The sequence below is a fragment of the Penicillium roqueforti genome (assembly GCF_015533775.1).
Source record: "Penicillium roqueforti strain LCP96 04111 chromosome Unknown scaffold_12, whole genome shotgun sequence".
Classification (NCBI taxonomy): domain Eukaryota; kingdom Fungi; phylum Ascomycota; class Eurotiomycetes; order Eurotiales; family Aspergillaceae; genus Penicillium; species Penicillium roqueforti.
In genome coordinates, this window is record NW_024067576.1 from 489,320 (window position 1) to 508,194 (window position 18,875).

The window sequence follows — 18,875 nt, forward strand, 5'->3', positions numbered from 1 at the left end:
CACCATGCCTTCCGTCGAGCCCAAGCATGAAGCTCGCCTGCTTCTGGTCTCAAACCGTCTGCCGATCACAATCAAGCGGTCTGATGATGGAAAATACGATTTTTCAATGTCCTCCGGAGGCCTGGTCAGTGGTTTGAGTGGTCTCTCAAAATCAACCACCTTCCAGTGGTACGGCTGGCCCGGTCTGGAGGTTCCCGAGGACGAGATCCCCGTCGTGACACAGCGCCTCAAGGATGAGTACGGCGCTGTACCAGTTTTCATTGATGATGAGCTGGCAGATAGACACTACAATGGGTTCTCCAGTCAGTTACTCCTGCTCCCCGCAAGCCCTTGGAATGTACACTGATATTCGTTCTTCCGGATAGACTCCATTCTCTGGCCTTTGTTCCATTACCACCCTGGCGAGATCACCTTCGACGAGTCCGCCTGGGAAGCTTACAAGGAAGCGAACCGTCTTTTCGCAAAGGCTATCGCGAAGGAAGTACAGGATGGCGACTTGATTTGGGTGCATGACTACCACTTGATGTTGCTTCCGGAGATGCTGCGCGAGGAGATCGGCGATAGCAAGAAGAACGTGAAGATCGGGTTCTTCTTACATACACCGTTCCCTAGCAGTGAGATCTACCGGATCCTCCCCGTGCGGAATGAACTGCTCTTGGGTGTCCTGCATTGCGACCTGATCGGCTTCCACACTTATGATTACACGCGCCATTTCCTAAGCAGTTGCTCGCGTCTACTGTTAGTATACCCTACGCGGCTTGATGTTCATATCTAACCGGAATTAGTGGTCTTGCAACTACGCCTAATGGTATTGAGTTCCAGGGCAAGATTATCACATGTGGAGCTTTCCCCATCGGTATTGACCCCGAGAAGTTCAAGGAAGGTCTGAAGAAGGAGAAGGTCCAGAAGCGTATTGCTATGTTAGAGCAGAAGTTCCAGGGTGTGAAGTTGATGGTCGGCGTCGACCGTCTTGATTACATCAAGGGCGTGCCCCAAAAGTTGCACGCGCTCGAAGTGTTCCTCAGCGATCACCCAGAATGGGTTGGGAAGGTCGTGCTTGTACAAGTTGCCGTTCCCAGCCGACAGGATGTCGAGGAGTACCAGAATTTGAGGGCCGTAGTGAACGAACTGGTGGGTCGGATTAATGGAAAGTTCGGTACGTATTTCCCTTTGGTGTTCTGAACGAGGCTAATCGTCTTTCAAGGCACGGTCGAGTTCCAGCCTATCCACTTCCTGCACAAGTCCGTCAACTTCGACGAACTCATCGCTCTCTATGCCGTGTCGGATGCCTGCATTGTCTCATCTACCCGTGACGGCATGAACCTGGTGGCCTACGAGTACATCGCCACCCAGCAGAAGCGCCATGGAGTGTTGGTGCTTTCTGAATTCGCCGGAGCAGCCCAGAGTCTGAACGGTAGTATTATTGTGAACCCTTGGAACACCGAAGAACTGGCAGGCGCCTACCAAGAAGCCGTGACCATGAGCGACGAACACAGGGCTCTCAATTTTGCCAAGTTGGACAGATACGTGTCCAAGTACACTAGGTACGTCACCCTATCCCTGCCAAGCAGCCATCCTGTATCTTTCGTATCTCGTATTTGGTTCCCGACTGACCATTCTCTAGCGCATTCTGGGGCCAATCCTTCGTCACCGAACTCAAGCGGATATCAGCCCACTCTGCCGATAAGTTCCAATCCAAGAAATTGGCGGAAACGGATCCGAGCGAAAGACATGTGCCACCCCAAACGCACGCGTAATAATCTTTTTATGTTTCTCTTCCGAGACATGTTGTTCCCAGTTTCCTGGTGCTCTGCTGTCGGAACGGGTATTTCAAATGAAACTAGATGGCCTTCACGAACATGGATGAGGCGAAATGTATTTTCTTAGAGGTTGTTTGGTTCTGCTTCTATTTTTGTCTTCTTAAATCTGAATTCTGTATACAGGTTTTCCTTCTAGACCAGACTTATACAGAGAACATATCCCGGGTTAATGTATCTTCCGGGTCGGCGGGAGATCTGGGCAGAATAGAATATCCCCATACAACATATGGCCGTGATGAAGGACATCTATTATGAGCAAACGAATCAGACTGGGTTGTCCCTGGGGAAGTTTCTTAAGGCTTTAGGCTGTAACTCGCATGCTGTTACACTCTTGCCTTTTCCCCCATAGAGCTGCCTCATACTTGGTGAGCTAGGCGAGATCAATCTTTGATGTAATCAGACTATTTTACTTGAGCCTGGTCATAAATTGCTTATTGTGCAAAGTGATACTCAGGAGGTCAGTCACGTGCATATTCTGACAGCTCATTCCAGCCCTGGAGGATACATGTACTCACTAAACACTCCAATCAGTGAGCAATTCTGATCACTCACCTGCCCTAATAGAAGGCCCTGTTTTGTTTTGATCGTCTTGTATTGTTAATTAGGATGACTTTAGTTCGGCAATCATTTCGGAAAATTACCCCCCCTGGATATTTGTTTTGTCCAAGACGGTCCTTCTCTCAAGCCATCTCCCTCCCATCACCCATAGAGGAGGAACAATGTCCTACTTACAATCCTAAGAAATATTATCCCGCTCGCATTGGGGAGACCGTTGGTCGGTATCGCATCGTTTCGAAGCTCGGCTGGGGTGCTAGTTGCACGGCTTGGCTGGCACAAGATGTTTCTCGGTTAGTCGAACAATTAGTTCTCAGTGCCATATCTTTTCTAAAACCGCGAAGTTGGCGATTTCAGTCGCCCCGATACGTAACCTTGAAGATCACAAATCTCAGAGAAGGGGAAAAGAAAGCCACGGAAGAAGAGATAGCAATCTCGCAGCATATTGCTGCCTTGAAGTCTGATAATGAAGCTATACGATACGTCCGGTTGATCAAAGAGTCGTTTTTGGTGCAAGGGTCTAACAGGCAACATATTTGCTTGGTATTCGAACCATTACGAGAGCCCATTTGGTTTCTTGGAAGACACCCTGGGAGAGTCGGCGTGCCTCCAAACATTGTCAAGGCATTTTTGCGGATCTTACTTCAAGGTCTAGACTTTCTCCACTCCGAGTGTCATGTTATACACACTGGTGATTCACTAACTGTCTTCCTAAAAATCGTGTTGACTTTCTAACTGGCCGCAGACCTGAAAGCTGATAACTTCCTTATTGGCTTTGAACACGCTAATGTTATCCAACGATATGTCCGCCAGCAAGAGCTCGATCCCGCACCGCATGTATTTCGGAATGGGCGGCTTGTATATCATTCTAGACCAGACTTTGGGCCACTGACGAAGGGGGTATGTTTAATAAAGATCTGTGACTTCAGCGCTGCCGTCTTCGATGATTGACAACACCACACAACCATGACATCCAGCCTATACCATTCTGCGCACCCGAGGTCCTTTTAAAGGCCGGTTGGACTTATAGCGCTGATATATGGAACTTGGGAACAGTGGTAAATAGCCAAGAGTGAGAGAGACCTATCGCATATTGGTGATACAACACTCTTTGGTGCAGGCGCACAGCATTCCCTGGAGGCGCACGTTGCGCAAATGATAAGACTTCTAGGTCCGCCTCCCTCGCAATTTCTGAAGACATGTGATCCATCTATATGTGGTCGTTTGTTCTCAGCCCAGGGTATGTTTTTGCCATATTCCGAGATATGATGGACTCTGATTTACTCGCATGTGTAGGGGACTTCAAATTTCCTGATCTGATTCCATCCGAAAGCTTCAATTTCTCGAATGTGGTACCTGCTGTCCTCGAAGGGGAAGATAAACGTCTTTTTATTGAGTTCGTTCGCAAGATGCTTCAATGGGAACCTGAATGTCGGTTGACTGCAAAGGAACTTTATGATGACCCTTGGCTTCATATGTTGTAGTGACAAGGGGGTCACAGCTATCTTGTGTACAATTTGTCTCTGGCTTTTTAGGGCAAGGTTTATTATTTACTTCAAATCAAATACGAGGCAAGCCGATTGGGCACTATGTGGCATTAACTAACTACCCTGCACAATACATAGCTGGCCATTCAAGATATCAGTAAGCCCTACTCTGCCCGCCAGCATATTGGCTGTGGGTAAGTCAATCTGATCTGGTGCATATAACTAGCTCATCATGCATGCTGATCACCAAGCAGTTCATTATCCCACCGCCCAAATCTCGAAATCCCGTTCTGAACTTCTCACGACACCAAAAGCTGTAGACTACCAACTATGCCAGAAACTTTCCGTTTCTGGACTTTTTGTGTCTCCGAATGTTCCGCTGCTGCTGCGATCGATGTCGGTCTCTGCGAACGCTGTAAGCAGCATTTTTGCGCCATTCACGCCATCTTAGCAACCCATTGTTGCAAGGTACCCGCATCATGTAAACTCCGACTATCTGAGGCGTTCTAATCCGACCCTAGAAATACCCTCTTGACGAAGATGAATGGGCGGCTGCACAAACAGAAGAAGTAACAGCCCTTCGACACATGATGAACGACGAAATCCTTCGGCGTCGAGCTTCCGAACGCAACGGAGGCCTCAATTGTGAATTTGATCCCTCAGACCCTCTAGGACAGAAGCGGATGTGCGGCATGCATATCCATCTTCGAATCATTTTTAGCAATGGAACGGCCTGGCTTGCTCGAATACTGCGGCATAACTACACCTCATTCTCAGACGACTTTAGCAATCTCTGCTTAAAGAGTGAATGTGCTACTCTGAAATGGCTCGAAGATATTAACGTGCCGTCGCCGAAACTTTACGACTTCGGTCTGCGGAACGAACCCGAGATTAAGGTTGGAGTTGCGTATATGCTGATAGAGGAACTCCCTGGGACACCTTTACTTCTCCCTAGCCCGTCGGAGGAGCAGTTGCGAAAACTGTACAAGAGTTACGCCGACATCTTGTGCACTATCTATAAGTACCCCATTGACCAAATCGGTGCTCTCTCTTTACAACCAGATGGTACTATCTGCATAGGCCCCATCGTGGGCGATCGCTCAGGTACATTTTCGCAGATAGGACCTTTCAGCAATGCACGAGAATACTACACGACATGGGCAGAGAAATATCTCGAGATGATCTGCGACCACCAGCTTTTCACACCGTACTCTGTCAATGCCTACTTAATCTTCAAATACCTCAAGGAACTGGCGCAACAAGGGCAGTGGAATGCGTTTGAATCGAGTATCGACAATGGCCCCTTCTTCTTAAAACACATGGATGATAAAAGTGACCATATACTTGTCGATAAGGATTACAATGTCACTGGGTTTATCGACTGGACGTTTGCTAGGGCAGTGCCGATGTATGCGGCATTTGGTCCTTCACTGTTGACAGCAGATATGAACGATATTTACCAAGGCAAGGCTGGGCATCCCCGGGTGACAGAATCCTGGCCGAGGCTATACAGACTAGGGACAAGTATTTGGCTCGCTTTGTCAGTGGCCCTGACCTGGTTCGCCGCTTCTCCTTTGCTCTCGGAATGGGCATGTGTATGTCTTGGGATGAAGCAGTTGATTTGTTCCGAGGCCTCATATCTACGGCTGAAGGTATCGGCTCGGAGTTTGACTGGGATGTCTGGCGTCAAAATCGTATAGCTCAATGGGCTGGTGATGGGAGGTTGCAAGCCCTTCTGCTTGAATTGGGAGAAATCTAGAATCTCGATATTTGACCGAATTGAGTGAGTAGCAGCAAGATCACAAAAATTTGATTCTGATTGTCGTGATGGTCCACAAGAGATATCTATGAGAGCCGAACTCCGTCGTATTAGATATTTTAAAGACTTGCAAATAATCCGAAGTGTACATACAATTTCTGAAATAAAATATGAAGGTTTGCTATCAAATTGCCCTGTCAGTCGACCCATGGATGTCTTATACTATGGTGCAAACAGTGCAAACATGCTTCCCCGAGAAATTCTCGAAATCCTCAACTGCAAACACCTCAAGCTCGCAACCATTTGGGCGGTCACCATCACCAACCACCTGCTTGACCACCTCTAATTACTCGTCCTCTCCAATTCCACCCAACTACAATTGGAAGAGCAACCGCCTGCTCCCCCACCAACAATGGCACCAAGCCATCTCCTCCGGGCAACAATGCCTCTCCGAGCCTCAATCACGACACCTCTGTCCCTGTCACGCCCCTCAATTCTCCAATCAATCACATACCTCACCACGCCCCTCCGCAATGCCTCAACAACTACCCCAACCCCTACACAGCCGACGACCACCGGGACAGAAACAAAAGCGCCCTCCCGACTGCGCAAATACGCCTCAGCCCTGAAGACCGGCACCGTAGTCTCCGTCGGCCGCATGGACCGCACAGTGGGCGTCAGCCACCGCCACACCCTCTGGGACCGACACATCCGCAAGTTCTACCCTCAGGAAACGCACTACCTAGTGTCCGATCCCCGCAACTCGCTCCGCAACGGCGACATAATCGAGTTCTCGTCCGGCGCGCCGAAGAGCCGAAACGTGCACCACGTCGTCGAGCGCATCATCACGCCTTTCGGCGATGCGATCGCAGACCGTCCTCCTGTGCTGTCGAAGGAGGAGCGCGAGGCTGAGCGTGAGACGCGCTGGGCGGCTAAGTATCTGCGTCGTGAGTCGAGACGGCTTGGTCGTGAGGTGGATCTTGTGGAGGAGGCCGCTAAGGCGGGTGTTCCGGTGCCTAAGGGTGAGGTGCTTTCTACCGCGCAGCTGATTCATCGCATTCATGCGGAGAATGAGCGCGTCGGGAAGGTTAAGAAGCTTGTGCAGGAGAGACTGGCGGAGGCTGAGAGGGTTGGACAGGAGAGTGTGAAGGAGGCTAAGCAATGAGCAGTTGGCTTCTACTGAGAAGTGTACGTTTAGCTCTTTTTGGGACGGACTTCAGTATCTGAATTGCCGGATTTGTCCTTCGGCCTCTGTGGTGTTGCATATCGGAGGTCATGTACTGTATTATACCGCTTCAATCTATTTTCATTGGCATTGTGATATGCTGTATTCCTGGGGTGGATTTTCCAACTAAAAAACTAAAGATAGGCTGAAGTATGTATGAGAAGAAGGAGAGCCATCAACATCAAAAAACCAAAAAACCAACAATGGACATCGTAAACATGGGTTTAGCCTAGACGGAACCGTCTATTCCAATCCCTAATCATTTGGAAACAAAAAAAGAAAGTCACTGGTATCATGGAAGAATAACCAACTCCTTTACCCAGAAACGGCAAACTATGCCCGCCAAATCCCGAACCCACCCCGGCAAGAGACGCAGTGCTCCCCCTAGCATTGGGTGTTGCACGGCCTCATCTTATTTCCATTGCTCGCTCGAACATCATGCCGCCCAGACCCGGACCTTGAGATCAACACTGCCAGTGGCCAGAACACATCGAATGGACATCTTTGTCGCATTAGGGTCTTCCTTCGCCCCATTAGACGCAGCCGGGGCACCGTTCGTACCCTCCTTTGCACCGGCATCCTTGAGCAAAGGCGGTGCCCACCGGAGCGAACTGATAAAGTGGTCGTGGGCCGCGATCGTACGCACACACTTGCATTCTTGCGTGAGATCCCAGCACCGCATGGTCTTGTCGTCAGATACCGAGAGAAGGTATTTCCCGCCAGGATGGAAGACCAATGAGCGGACCCAGTTGTCGTGACCAACAAGGGTTTTGATGCAGTTTCCGCGGGTATCCCAGAGACGGATAGTCTTATCGCGAGAACCAGTAGCCACAAACTCGGCGGACGATGATGCTGGCGGTGGTTTCTTTAGCCCCGCAAGAGCTGCGAAGTGAGGGTAGCTTGTTGCCGGAGCGAAGGCTACACACTCGATATAATGTTCATGGCCCAGGAATGTTGACTTGGTATCACCAGACGAGATATCCCACAGACGTGCGACTCGATCGTCTCCACCGGAGAAGAGGAACCGGCCGTCTGGGGATGGTGTAACATCTCGAATCCAGTCTCCATGTCCCTGCATGGATTTGACACAGTATCCAGTTGTGACGTCCCAAATGCGCAGTGTGAGATCGCGAGAAGCCGAGACTAGCAGGTTTCCTGACATGGGAGACCCTGCAGCTCCGGATGGAATGAACCGAATTGCTGAAACACTGTGGTCGTGTCCTGGTAGGGTTCGGATGTTCTTATACTCGTCAGCCGGGTCCCACAATTTGATCGTTAGATCTGACGAGCATGATGCAAGAAGTGTGCCTCCACGCGGTCCACCATAATCGACGTCTAACACTGCCCTGGTATGTCCTTTGATTGTGCGCTCTAGTTCACCCAGCTCCCAATCCCAGATCTTGATTGTGGTATCATCGGAACCGGAGGCCAGTGAAGAGAATACTGGATGGAAAGCGAGGCACGATACTGGCGAGCGGTGTGATTGGAGGTCATGACGCGCTGGTGCTCGAGGCAGCCAGGTAACGGGGTCTTGGTTTTTGCGATTCAGCGAAGTCGGGGTTGCGGTATCCAGCTCGGACTGGAGTGCAGCGCATCGTGCTTCCAGTTCCATGATCTATACCACCATTGCAGGTTAAAAAGATGTAGACGTGTTGGTATGCCCGGTCGTCGCACCTTTTTCTGTAACCGGACTACACTCGTCCATTTCTTCTCCAACAGGCCTTCATATTTCTTTAGTGTGCTCTCGTCGACCCTGATCGAGTCGCCCAGTTCTTCTCGTAAAGCGGCGGAGCTGTGGTGCAAATTCACAGAGGTAAGGTAGGCGATCATTCCTTTATGTCTGTCGCAAAACACCATCAGCGATCACCCCTAAAGGAAACAGATCGGGTCACATACAGCTCCTCCGCCTGCCGCGTTGTGAGAAGTTGGCTCATGATGTTATATGTGCTCTCTGTTCTCTCTGCTCATCCAAATGCGCATATACCAAGTTGGTTCGGAAAACTGCGATGGAGGGGGAGTGGTGTGAGCGGTGTCGAGGGGAGTCGGGGGGAGTTAGAGGGAGGTTAGAAGTTGGCAATTGAAGAATTGATCCAAGAGAAGTAAGAGAAACCGAAGAATAGAGAGAAAGAGAAGAAGAGAAGATAAATATGAAGGGCACGTTGTGATCCACCGCGGGGAGGGGAGAACAAAACAATCTTCGCCAAGGCTTTTGTTTACTTTCCTCCAACTTCAACTGTTGATTTTCTTTAACTCCTGTTGGTTTCGACTATTATCAGCCACTCCTTTCAATATACAATTTGGCACTTTGACTGAGATATTCATGTTCTGGTCAAGATCAGTGTCTTATTAAAGCAAGACAAGTCCGTCTTTGATACCCTTTGGGCATCAACCCAACACAGTACGACCATCTGAACCCCCCGAGACACCCCGGAAGAGCCCCCGCAACACCAACTCAGAGCCTTTATATCTGTCCCCGGAACTCTCTTTGATACTATGCGCACTTCTGCTCAGATACCGCAGAACGTGCTGACTCCTTTTTTTCCTAGAATCCGTTGATAATTCCCGCCCGTCGTTAGAATGGCTGAAGTCCCAGAGGATTTCTCCTCCTTACCCTTGCCCGACCGGTTCACTCATAAGGTGCGCTCATCCCTGCATAACTAGCCCGACCGATAGGATTACGGAAATCTGACTCCGATGCACAGAACTGGAAAGTTCGAAAGGAGGGATACGAAGATGCGAAAGCGCAATTTGAAAAGACCCCCGATGAATCAGATCCGATTTTCGGACCATTCATACAAGATCCCGGCTTATGGAAAGGGGCGGTTGCAGATTCCAATGTCGCGGCACAGTCTGAAGGTCTGGCAGCATACTGCGCGTTTTTGAAGTTCGGAGGAGTCCAGGCCTGTACGAGGTGCGTCAACCCCGATCCCAGTCGCGACGCCTGAACCCGCTGACAACATTCCCATTTACAGGAGCCGCACGTATACAATTGGTCCTATTGCTGAGAAGGGTCTCCCATCTACACGACCGGCCGGTAAAGCCTGCGCGCAAGAAGCTATTTTATTATGTGTCGAATTAGACAAGGCCGATCCAGTGATCGAGGAGCTACTACCTATGCTATCACACAAAGTACCTAAGGTGGTCGCCGGATCTCTCGCAGTTTTCACCCTCATTTATCACAACTTCGGCTGCAAGATTGTCGATCCGAAGCAAACTTTGAAGGCGCTGACCAAGGTTTTTGGTCACCCTGATAAGAATGTCCGCGCGGAAGCACAAAACCTGACCGTGGAACTCTATCGCTGGCTTCGGGAGGCCATAAAGCCTCTGTTCTGGGCCGATTTGAAACCTGTGCAACAGGGAGATTTAGAGAAACTATTCGAAACTGTGAAGCAAGACCCCACGCCGAAGCAGGAGCGATTCACCCGGGCACAACAAGATGCCATGGCTGCGGCCAGCGCTGCACCGGCGGGTGAGGAGGGTGAAGTACCAACTGGGGACGAATTTGATGAGGAGGAGGATGTAGTGGTTGTTGATGCTTTCGACCTGGCGGAACCGGTTGATGTTATCAAGAAAGTACCGGAAAACTTCCATGATCAATTGGCCTCGTCAAAATGGAAGGACCGCAAGGAAGCGTTGGACGCTCTCTATAATGTGCTTAATGTTCCCCGAATCAAAGATGGTCCCTACGATGAGATCGTGAGGGGGTTAGCCAAATCTATGAAGGACGCCAACGTCGCTGTCGCCACGATAGCTGCGAACTGTGTGGACGTGTTGGCCAGGGGCCTGCGCAACGGATTTACCAAATACCGAAGCACCATTATGTCGCCCATGTTGGAACGTCTGAAAGAAAAGAAGACGACTGTCGCAGATGCTTTGGGTCAGGCGTTGGATGCTGTTTTCAGCACGTCGACCCTTACAGACTGCTTGGAAGAAATCCTCGAGTACCTCAAGCACAAGAACCCACAGGTCAAACAGGAGACTGTTAAGTTCTTGGTTCGTTGCCTGCGTACAACCCGCACGGTACCAGCCAAGGCAGAACAGAAAGCGATCGCCGATGCTGGTACAAAGCTATTGACCGAGTCAGCCCCGGCAATCCGCGAAGGAGCTGCTGAAATTCTGGGTACATTAATGAAGATCCTGGGTGAACGGGCTATGAATCCGTATCTCGATGGACTGGACGAGATTCGCAAAACCAAAATCAAAGAGTACTTCGGAACCGCTGAAGTCAAGGCCAAGGAGCGACCCAAGCCTATTGTGGCACCTCCAAAGCCTGCTGCCCCGGCTGGCAGGAAGGTCGTTGGCAAGAAGCCGGCAACGGGGCTGAAAAAATTAGCCCCTGTAGCTGCTCCACCTGCCCCAGAAGAACCCCCGGCCAGGCCAGCAGCCAGAGGCGTCCCTTCAAAGCTCGGTGCTCCGAGGGCCGGCGGCCTTCCAACTCCTGGATCAGGTCTCAAACTGCAACGGAAACTTGCTGGCCCCGGAAGCACTGCGTCGCCGGCAAGACGAGTTGCTGCACCCCCAGAGGAAGATATGGCCCCCCCGCCAGCAGCTCCCAAATTCGGTCTTGGCCGTGGACTTGCGGGTCGGCCTATTGCCAGACCGTCGGCGCCTCTTGAGCCTCCTGCCCCTACCCCTGCCGCCAATGCTTTGGCAGATGCCGAGCGTGCCGAGTTAGAGGAATTACGGGCAGAGAAGGAGAACTTCAGCCGAACCGTGGAAGATCTGAAGTCGGAACGTTCGAGGCTCAACTCAACGATCACCGAACTTCAGAATCAGAATGCACAGTTGATTGAGGACCACACCCGCGATGTCTTGAGCATCAAGGCTAAAGAGACTCAACTTGTTCGCGCACGGAGTGACGCGGAAACCGCAGAGGGAAGTGTTCAAAAACAGCAGAGAGAGATCGAAAGATTGAAGCGTGAACTCGCGCGAGCACTTCGCGCGTCTGCCGTAAGCCCACCTAACGCTGGCTCCGACGCAGGAAGCATGGGCATGCCAGACACAAACTCGATGTATCAAGATCACATCGGCAATGGCAATGCTGCTTCACGATCTGGTCTCCACATGGGGTCCCGCTTCGAAAGCTCGCGTCCTCGAAGCTATGCCTCTGCCACTCCCAGTGAGGAAAGGGAGAACAACGGGATGGAATCGCCAGGACCCAGTAGTCGCAATGGCGGCCTAGGCCGACGGAACTTGAGCCCTACATACAACTACTCGGCCATCGGTAGCCCGACGCGCTCATCCGTCCGAAACTCCAATACAAATTTCAACGAAGACGATCAGCAGCACCCCCGATCTTCTGAACCAGCAGAGAATTGGAAGCGAGCCGCAGAGGTCACTAGTCAACTAAAGGCGAGGATCGAACAAATGAAGGTGAGTTGATTGTTTATCTGATTACGTATGTCTTGTACTAACAACAATGCAGGTACGCCAAGGGCTTTCACGACCTCCTCAACGTTAATGACCAAATGACCGCGATCACGTTTATGTCTCGTCCTTCTTCATGCTATACACCTTCTTCGCTTCAACCTGTGTCTTTAGATGGGGTTTCTCCGTGTCATCATTCATATTAAAATCGGCGGTGAGCATATCTGGTCTTCTGGGAGCATGGTGGCTGGCTGAGCTTTTGGGTTTCTTTGTACTTTTTCTTTTTTTTTTCCTCTCTTAGCTTTGGCCTTGGACCTCTGTATCTTGCTGTAATTTCATCATACCAGCCTCGTGTTCTCTTATTCTGCTCATGGATATTGATTCCTAGTATTTAGTGTAATAAAGCTGTTATTGCTATCTTGCTAGCTCTCTCTCTCTCTCTCGTGTCGGCTCTATTTTTGGAAACATAAGCCGTCGCCTTCTATGACTGGCCTGAATAAGTGCCCCTCAATGATGTGACGGTGAATGAGTGCTGAAGTGGCACTAGTGGACGAGTATAAAACCCACTAAGACTACCCCTCCTTCCTTAATTTCTTCTTACTTCTCACATCCCTCTTCACATCTCCTCTTACCCCTTTACTTCATATATCAATTCACAATGGGCTGGTTCGATGGTGACTATTCCCCTTATACTACCTCGATACCAACCTTCGACTAACTCCCATCTCTAGATGACTCCAACCAGGCTCAGGCCTACAACACCTTCAACGGCCAGCAAGAGCACGACCCCTCCGTGGTCCACGAGCTGATTGCCGGTGCCGCTTCCTACGAGGCAGCCAAGGCCTACGAGAACCACGTTGCTGAGAACGGTACGTAGATAGCCCCACCCAGCTGAGCCAGAGAAAAAGCTAATATTAATTTGGCAACAGGCGAGCCCCCCAGCCACGAGAAGGCCAAGGAGATCCTCGCTGGCTTTGCCGGTGCCTTTGTCGACCGTGAGGTCGAGAGCCGCGGCTTGGACTTCGTTGATGCCGAGAAGGCCAAGTACCAGGCCAGACAGCAGGTCAACGATGCTTATGACAACAACGGAAACCAGTTCTAGATAACGACCTTGTGGGTGTGGCATGTGGATATATTGTCTGTATCTAGTCCAGTTATGTTGTATGTAGCATGTGCCGGAGATGTGTTTCAGGGGGGAATAACCCCTCAATTTCACTCTCACCTACCGTATTACCCCACCTGATCTTGTAGTGTTGTTAAATCTTGAATAAACGGTCTGCTTCTTCGATGCAGGTCCGTTTGATAGCAGTACATGTATGTATGCAGATGATATGTGCCAAGACGGGACTATCCTTTAGAAAAAAGACTTGGTATTCTTGGCAGGTGTCAGGTCGCATGAAGTCGGAGAGAAGGGAGAAACGGAAGGGGAGAAATAAATTCCCCGATTCAGCGAAATGTCGGTCAAGAGAATTTTTAACCACCGTCTGCCTGTTGACTCTTTAGACAGATTACATTAACATCATACAGATTAACTACACTTGACAAGATCATCTACTAATTTACTACAATACGAAGCAGACGACATGAATGCCTAGTTCTGATGGGCTACGAAGACCATCAATAGATTGAACAGGTAGAAAAATGCATTCATGGGTATCTGCAGAAAGGTGGTACATGGGAGTTCGTGAGAGAAAATGTGTCTTTTTTTGTTAGAACAGGATCCAAAAAGTGCCAAAAGGCTCTTTCGCACCCATCTAAAGCTAAAAGATTTGGCCGTCAATAGATCGTCAAAGCCTTGGAACACCTTGTCGTTTCCCATAACAACTTATTATTTTTGAGCGCTTCGATTAGAAACGATCCCGTCAAACAGACATCAAAGAAAAGCTGTAGTTACACAAGCTTAAACCTTGATGGCGGCATCGAGAGCCTTACGCTTCTTCTCGATGCGGGCGTTGGCCTTGGCGCCCATGATACCACCACCCCAGTGGCGGCGGGAGTCCTCGTGCTTGTCGGTGTAACCCTCCTTGATGGCGGAGAGGAGCTTGGCGAACTCGGCCTTGTCCTCAGCGCGGGTCTCGGTCAGGGCGAGAACGGCGGAGGTCTTCTTGTGGACGACTGTGCCGAGACGGGCCTTGCCCTTGACAATGGCGTAGGGGACACCCATCTTGCGGCAGAGAGCGGGCAGGAAGACAACCAACTCAATGGGGTCAACATCGTGGGCGATGAGAACGAGGGAAGCCTTCTTGTTCTCAACGAGTCCGACGACGTGGTTGAGACCGTACTTGACGTGGTAGGGCTTCTTGGAGACATCCTCCTTCTTCTTGCCGTCGGCGACGGCGGTGGCCTCCTGGACGAGACGCTCCTTCTTCTCGGCCTTGGTCTCAGGACGGTACTTGGAGAGGAGCTTGAAGGTCTGGGCAGCGGTGTTGCGGTCGAGAGTGGCCTGGAACTGAGCGATGGAAGGAGGAACCTTCAGGCGCATGTTCAGGATCTTCTTCTGGCGCTGAAGACGGACATACTCGGGCCACTTGACGAAGCGGGAGAGGTCGCGACGGGGCTGGATGTCCTGGCCGATACCGAAGTTGCGAGTGCGCTTCTCGATAAGGGGGTTCTGTGGGGGGAAGGTTAGCATCTTCCAATGCACTCCTACTGGGAAGAAGGAAAACTAACCTTGGCAGCCTTCTTGCCAGCGCCAGCCTTGCCCTGGGGGTAGGGCAGAGCGGCGGTCTTCTTTCCGGACTTAGTAGGAGGCTATCATTGAGGAAGAAGATCAGCGTGCTGTTCACATAGTGCTGCATCTTCTTTGAACTCTAAGGAGAACATGAGCCAAGCCGTGTTACGGGCATTGACTCCATGCTTCCAGCCATATCATCACACGATGCACGACACATCTCTTTCGAGGCTGTGCGCGATCGGCGGAATTGCTTAGATCAGAGATCTGAAGCAAAGCGAATATCGTGAGACATCGCGAGAGAACTAGAAGAAGCCTCTGATGTTATCAAGAGACAATTTGGGTACTCACCACCATTTTGTCGACTGGGATTGCGCTGATTGACGGTTGACGGATGAGAAAGGGAAAAGTTCGTGTGGATGCACCTTATGAAGTTTCTGTGGGTCACGCTAGCGCAGTCATGTGATTAGGGCCTAGGGCAAACGGTTAGGGCAGATATACTCGGCCACGTGACAGATCACATGACATCGGATATCTCATATTCTGGCAGGCGCGCTGAGACCTCAGGCTTTAATTCCCGTAAACACCGGAAACCCCAAAATCATCTGATATTTGGACCCCTTTTGATTTCTCCCAAAATCGATCGACTTCGATTGAGACGATGTCGAAATACAGTCTTCTATTCCAATGATAGGACGCTAATCATCGGGAGTACGGAAAGATCGCCGCTACTCTTCTCCAACTCTGAATTGGGCATGGCGCGTTTCTCCAGGGCTACGTGGACCCCACAACTGGCAAGACTTTCCTATGATGTACTACCCCGTTTTCGAGTGTCGGAAACTAATAATGTATCGCAATATAGCAAACCCTGCAAGTATCCTCCTAAGGGGAGCAATCCAGACGTGAACGAGAACCCAGCTGGTTCAATTCGGTCTAGCCTACGACTGGATTCCCGTTCTCATAGCCCAACTATGTTGTACTGAGTCGGGCAATACCAACTGTTCACCAATTTCATTTCTTCTTCCACGTGCAATGCGTGGATGATAACGGCACAATCCGCATGGGACTTTATGTTTCACGAATTCCAAAAAATACGTGAAATTTCAACGAGTCAACCCGCTCAACCTTTCCGATGACTCGCTGTCGGTGACGCGAGAAGAGAACCAATAGGTCATCACTAACTCCTTGGAGATAGGTTCGCACTTTTACGCTCGACTAAAGCAATTTTATTTCCGACCGACTCTATATTTATTGCATTGACTTCCGACTTACCCACGAAAGAGTCGAAGGGCACGACGCAAAAAAAGTCTAGAATGCATTATGCCTGACACACAATATCAACCAATCGCGTGCATAATGCTAGCCCTCCTGTTTTCTAGGAGTGGCAAGGCTGATTCTCCGTGGGTGAATTATATATAAAGTCTTTGAGATCGGTGGAGCAATTCAGCTTCAAGGTTTCTCTTAGTGCTGGGAGTCAATATCTCTACTCCTTCGTCGGTATCTCACAAAGGAGTAGATCAGCCCTGCATTCTACGAAGGGGCATCATGTGTCTTTGATACAAGCACATTTTCTGTTGAAGAGAAAATTGTGGAGGTCGTCGCAGAATTGCGAAAAGCAATTCAGTTCTAGCGTGGTCTCCTATGAACGCAGCAGAAGGAGAAATCCTTAATGAAGTTTTTCTCTTTTCGGTTTCACCGGAAGCATTTTGCCAACGCGCCACAGGAATAACAAATGGCGGGGATACTTTTCCGAAATACTGCCTAAGCAACGGTATAATTCTACGACACTTTTGTTTCACGGAGCTACTGTGGGGGTAGTACAATAATGAATCCCTCGCAGTGAGTTGAATAATTGTATTATATTTATTCATGTACCACTGACTGGATTCCCAGGGATAACGAGCAGAAGCTTCCTTAGTTATGTCATCGCGGGCGAGCATCCGGGTCCTTTTGGGTGGCCGTTTCCCAGATCTTTAGGCAATAACTACAGATTCACTTTCCAGAAGATTGAGCTTTTTTCTGCAACAGGTTTGGGCACAGAAACATTGAAAAGGTTTGCGCGTATGGGCTGTTTAGTACATGATATTCCACATTACTGGTTAGAGATGCGTACAGACTATCTTAAATTAAAGACTCGGAGCTTGGGGCGATTTCATAGATTAACTGCTTTTCCTCAATATATTACTCCGGCACTACTACCGGTACTGCTCTAGGAGACCCTCAATGCGTACTATTTCGGATTTGAACCAGTTGGCGAGGCGTGGATCACCTGATACCTGAATTAGACTCGCGGCCATGTTGTATTGGTATCTCATTTGCGTCAACGCCGAGAATGCGGTTTCCTGGTAGGAACGACCGAGTTCGGCGGTGAAAAGAGGATCACAGCTCATCAGACGCCAACGGCTTAAATCGGTAAAGTACTCTCCGACTTGAATAACAGTGGCGAATTCAACCGCCAGGTCGAACTGGTTTTTGCCTAGAGGAATGGCCATGCGGACGGCATTCCGAAGACCGGGCTCTGACTGAATCTCCGATTGGATATGCCTGAGGGGGTTGCATTTGATGGAGCCTTGAGTGCAAATATTGCAGTCAAAGGAGGCTTGAATACGCATAGTCTATATATATTATGTTAGAATACCAGGGTATCTAGAATGATAAGAGATACTGACTGTTAGAGGCTCCATCTTCAAAATGCAGTGTCTTGATATTCCACAAAGCTCATACTCTGGTGCACAATCAGGATTCGGAGTGTATACAGCCAGTAAATGAGCCTCCGGCAAAGGTCCAGAGACAGTGGGTAGGTCAGGAGGCGAGGGCCAGTAGATGAAGAGAATGAGCGAAAAGAGAGGGGGGCCAGCAGAAATAGAGAGGGGTCAGCCGAGAGACAGGGGGCCAGTAGATACAGAGAGAAGAAGTCGACAAAAAGAGAGGGGTTCGGCTGAAAGACAGGGGTTGACTTCATGGTTTTTCTTTTATTGGACGAAAATGAGGATGCCAGCTACGTCCGATGCAAGCCCCCGTATGGAGCGAATCACGTTAAGGGCCAATCTGCGAGAACCAGCCATTCCTCGACGTCCCGCCAGCTTGGAAAGATCAGGCCGAGGACTTTCTTCGAGCGTAATTCCGTGAATTTAAATCCACTCGCATTTAGTATATGAACGTACGACTTGGGGGTCCATACTTGGAGTAGTTCTGTGAGGCTCGTCCGCGACGTAAGGTTTGGATTGACATGGAGTGCCGGAATGGTGCTAGTGGCTTATGCGCTTCAGCCCTCTAGAAGCCTTCTAGACACTTTTAGGGCCTTTTAGGGCCTTTTAGAGCCGTTTGGGGCTATGGTTTGGCTTGAAATTTAGGACTTTACTAACAGCTACCACAATGACCCACTTCGAATCGTATAAATAGTTACACCCTTACTATATCCAGCGGTCGTGGCTATGCCACGTAGTAGGCTAAACCCGCTCTTTGCCGAGTGGAACGTCTTCTAATATATTAGCTATAACGGTTCGGAGAATAGGCTATTGCAGATAGTCCTTCTAGCGGATTTCCATGGGCATTCTATTGGAAAGGTTAACTAGGCGTCCACCCGTTTCGATACTAGCGAATACCGGGATAGGGCGCGCGGCTATGGTTAGGAGAATGCAAATTGTGGGCTGATCGTAGACTGAATGTTTAGCAGATTCCTCTACCTTTGAACAATAGTGAGCCTGAGTTGTTCGGACTTCCGGGATGAAAGTTGTTTCCGGAGAGTTGCTTGAGAGGAGAAGGGAATATGCTCATGAAAAATATGCTCATGAAAACCGGTTTATATACATCGAAGAAAATGGGTATTTGGCTTTACAAACTCCACAATGTACAATCACATCACTCAACATACCATTTAAGGGCATTAATAACCGACAAGTATATAAAACATCATTCCCAAATCCTGCCAAGCAAGTCTAGAATGCGTAACCAGAACGCCTTGGATAGATCAAACGGGACACCACGGTCC

At 49.8% G+C, this 18,875-nt stretch overlaps 9 protein-coding genes across 9 annotated transcripts; 6 read left to right on the forward strand and 3 right to left on the reverse strand.

Moving 5' to 3' along the window:
• Nucleotides 1-4: 4 nt before the first annotated feature.
• Nucleotides 5-1,757, forward strand: LCP9604111_5328 (glycosyltransferase family 20 protein; the record flags this gene model as incomplete). Its single annotated transcript, XM_039073126.1, has 5 exons — nt 5-302; nt 366-738; nt 786-1,156; nt 1,205-1,544; nt 1,625-1,757. 5 exons carry the CDS (start codon nt 5-7, stop codon nt 1,755-1,757), a joined length of 1,515 nt encoding a protein of 504 aa, XP_038928790.1.
• A 669-nt stretch (nt 1,758-2,426) lies between these two features.
• LCP9604111_5329 (uncharacterized protein) lies at nt 2,427-3,326 on the forward strand (the record flags this gene model as incomplete). Its single annotated transcript, XM_039073127.1, has 3 exons — nt 2,427-2,668; nt 2,720-3,066; nt 3,121-3,326. The coding sequence occupies 3 exons, from the start codon at nt 2,427-2,429 to the stop codon at nt 3,324-3,326; spliced, it is 795 nt and encodes a 264-aa protein (XP_038928791.1).
• A 768-nt stretch (nt 3,327-4,094) lies between these two features.
• Nucleotides 4,095-5,621, forward strand: LCP9604111_5330 (uncharacterized protein; the record flags this gene model as incomplete). Its single annotated transcript, XM_039073129.1, has 3 exons — nt 4,095-4,277; nt 4,384-5,270; nt 5,327-5,621. 3 exons carry the CDS (start codon nt 4,095-4,097, stop codon nt 5,619-5,621), a joined length of 1,365 nt encoding a protein of 454 aa, XP_038928792.1.
• A 412-nt stretch (nt 5,622-6,033) lies between these two features.
• LCP9604111_5331 (uS17 family ribosomal protein) lies at nt 6,034-6,786 on the forward strand (the record flags this gene model as incomplete). The annotated part of the gene is made up of 1 exon (XM_039073130.1): nt 6,034-6,786. One exon carries the CDS (start codon nt 6,034-6,036, stop codon nt 6,784-6,786), a length of 753 nt encoding a protein of 250 aa, XP_038928793.1.
• Nucleotides 6,787-7,282: 496 nt separating this feature from the next.
• LCP9604111_5332 (WD40 repeat domain-containing protein) lies at nt 7,283-8,780 on the reverse strand (the record flags this gene model as incomplete). Its single annotated transcript, XM_039073131.1, has 3 exons — nt 7,283-8,461; nt 8,521-8,686; nt 8,743-8,780. The coding sequence occupies 3 exons, from the start codon at nt 8,778-8,780 to the stop codon at nt 7,283-7,285; spliced, it is 1,383 nt and encodes a 460-aa protein (XP_038928794.1).
• Nucleotides 8,781-9,423: 643 nt separating this feature from the next.
• Nucleotides 9,424-12,307, forward strand: LCP9604111_5333 (putative spindle pole body component; the record flags this gene model as incomplete). The annotated part of the gene is made up of 4 exons (XM_039073132.1): nt 9,424-9,483; nt 9,549-9,757; nt 9,819-12,219; nt 12,272-12,307. 4 exons carry the CDS (start codon nt 9,424-9,426, stop codon nt 12,305-12,307), a joined length of 2,706 nt encoding a protein of 901 aa, XP_038928795.1.
• Nucleotides 12,308-12,871: 564 nt separating this feature from the next.
• LCP9604111_5334 (DUF3759 domain-containing protein) lies at nt 12,872-13,315 on the forward strand (the record flags this gene model as incomplete). Its single annotated transcript, XM_039073133.1, has 3 exons — nt 12,872-12,887; nt 12,945-13,082; nt 13,143-13,315. 3 exons carry the CDS (start codon nt 12,872-12,874, stop codon nt 13,313-13,315), a joined length of 327 nt encoding a protein of 108 aa, XP_038928796.1.
• A 798-nt stretch (nt 13,316-14,113) lies between these two features.
• Nucleotides 14,114-15,241, reverse strand: LCP9604111_5335 (60S ribosomal protein eL8; the record flags this gene model as incomplete). The annotated part of the gene is made up of 3 exons (XM_039073134.1): nt 14,114-14,824; nt 14,884-14,964; nt 15,236-15,241. 3 exons carry the CDS (start codon nt 15,239-15,241, stop codon nt 14,114-14,116), a joined length of 798 nt encoding a protein of 265 aa, XP_038928797.1.
• A 1,838-nt stretch (nt 15,242-17,079) lies between these two features.
• LCP9604111_5336 (uncharacterized protein) lies at nt 17,080-17,568 on the reverse strand (the record flags this gene model as incomplete). Its single annotated transcript, XM_039073135.1, has 2 exons — nt 17,080-17,499; nt 17,554-17,568. The coding sequence occupies 2 exons, from the start codon at nt 17,566-17,568 to the stop codon at nt 17,080-17,082; spliced, it is 435 nt and encodes a 144-aa protein (XP_038928798.1).
• Between the last annotated feature and the right edge of the window lie 1,307 nt (nt 17,569-18,875).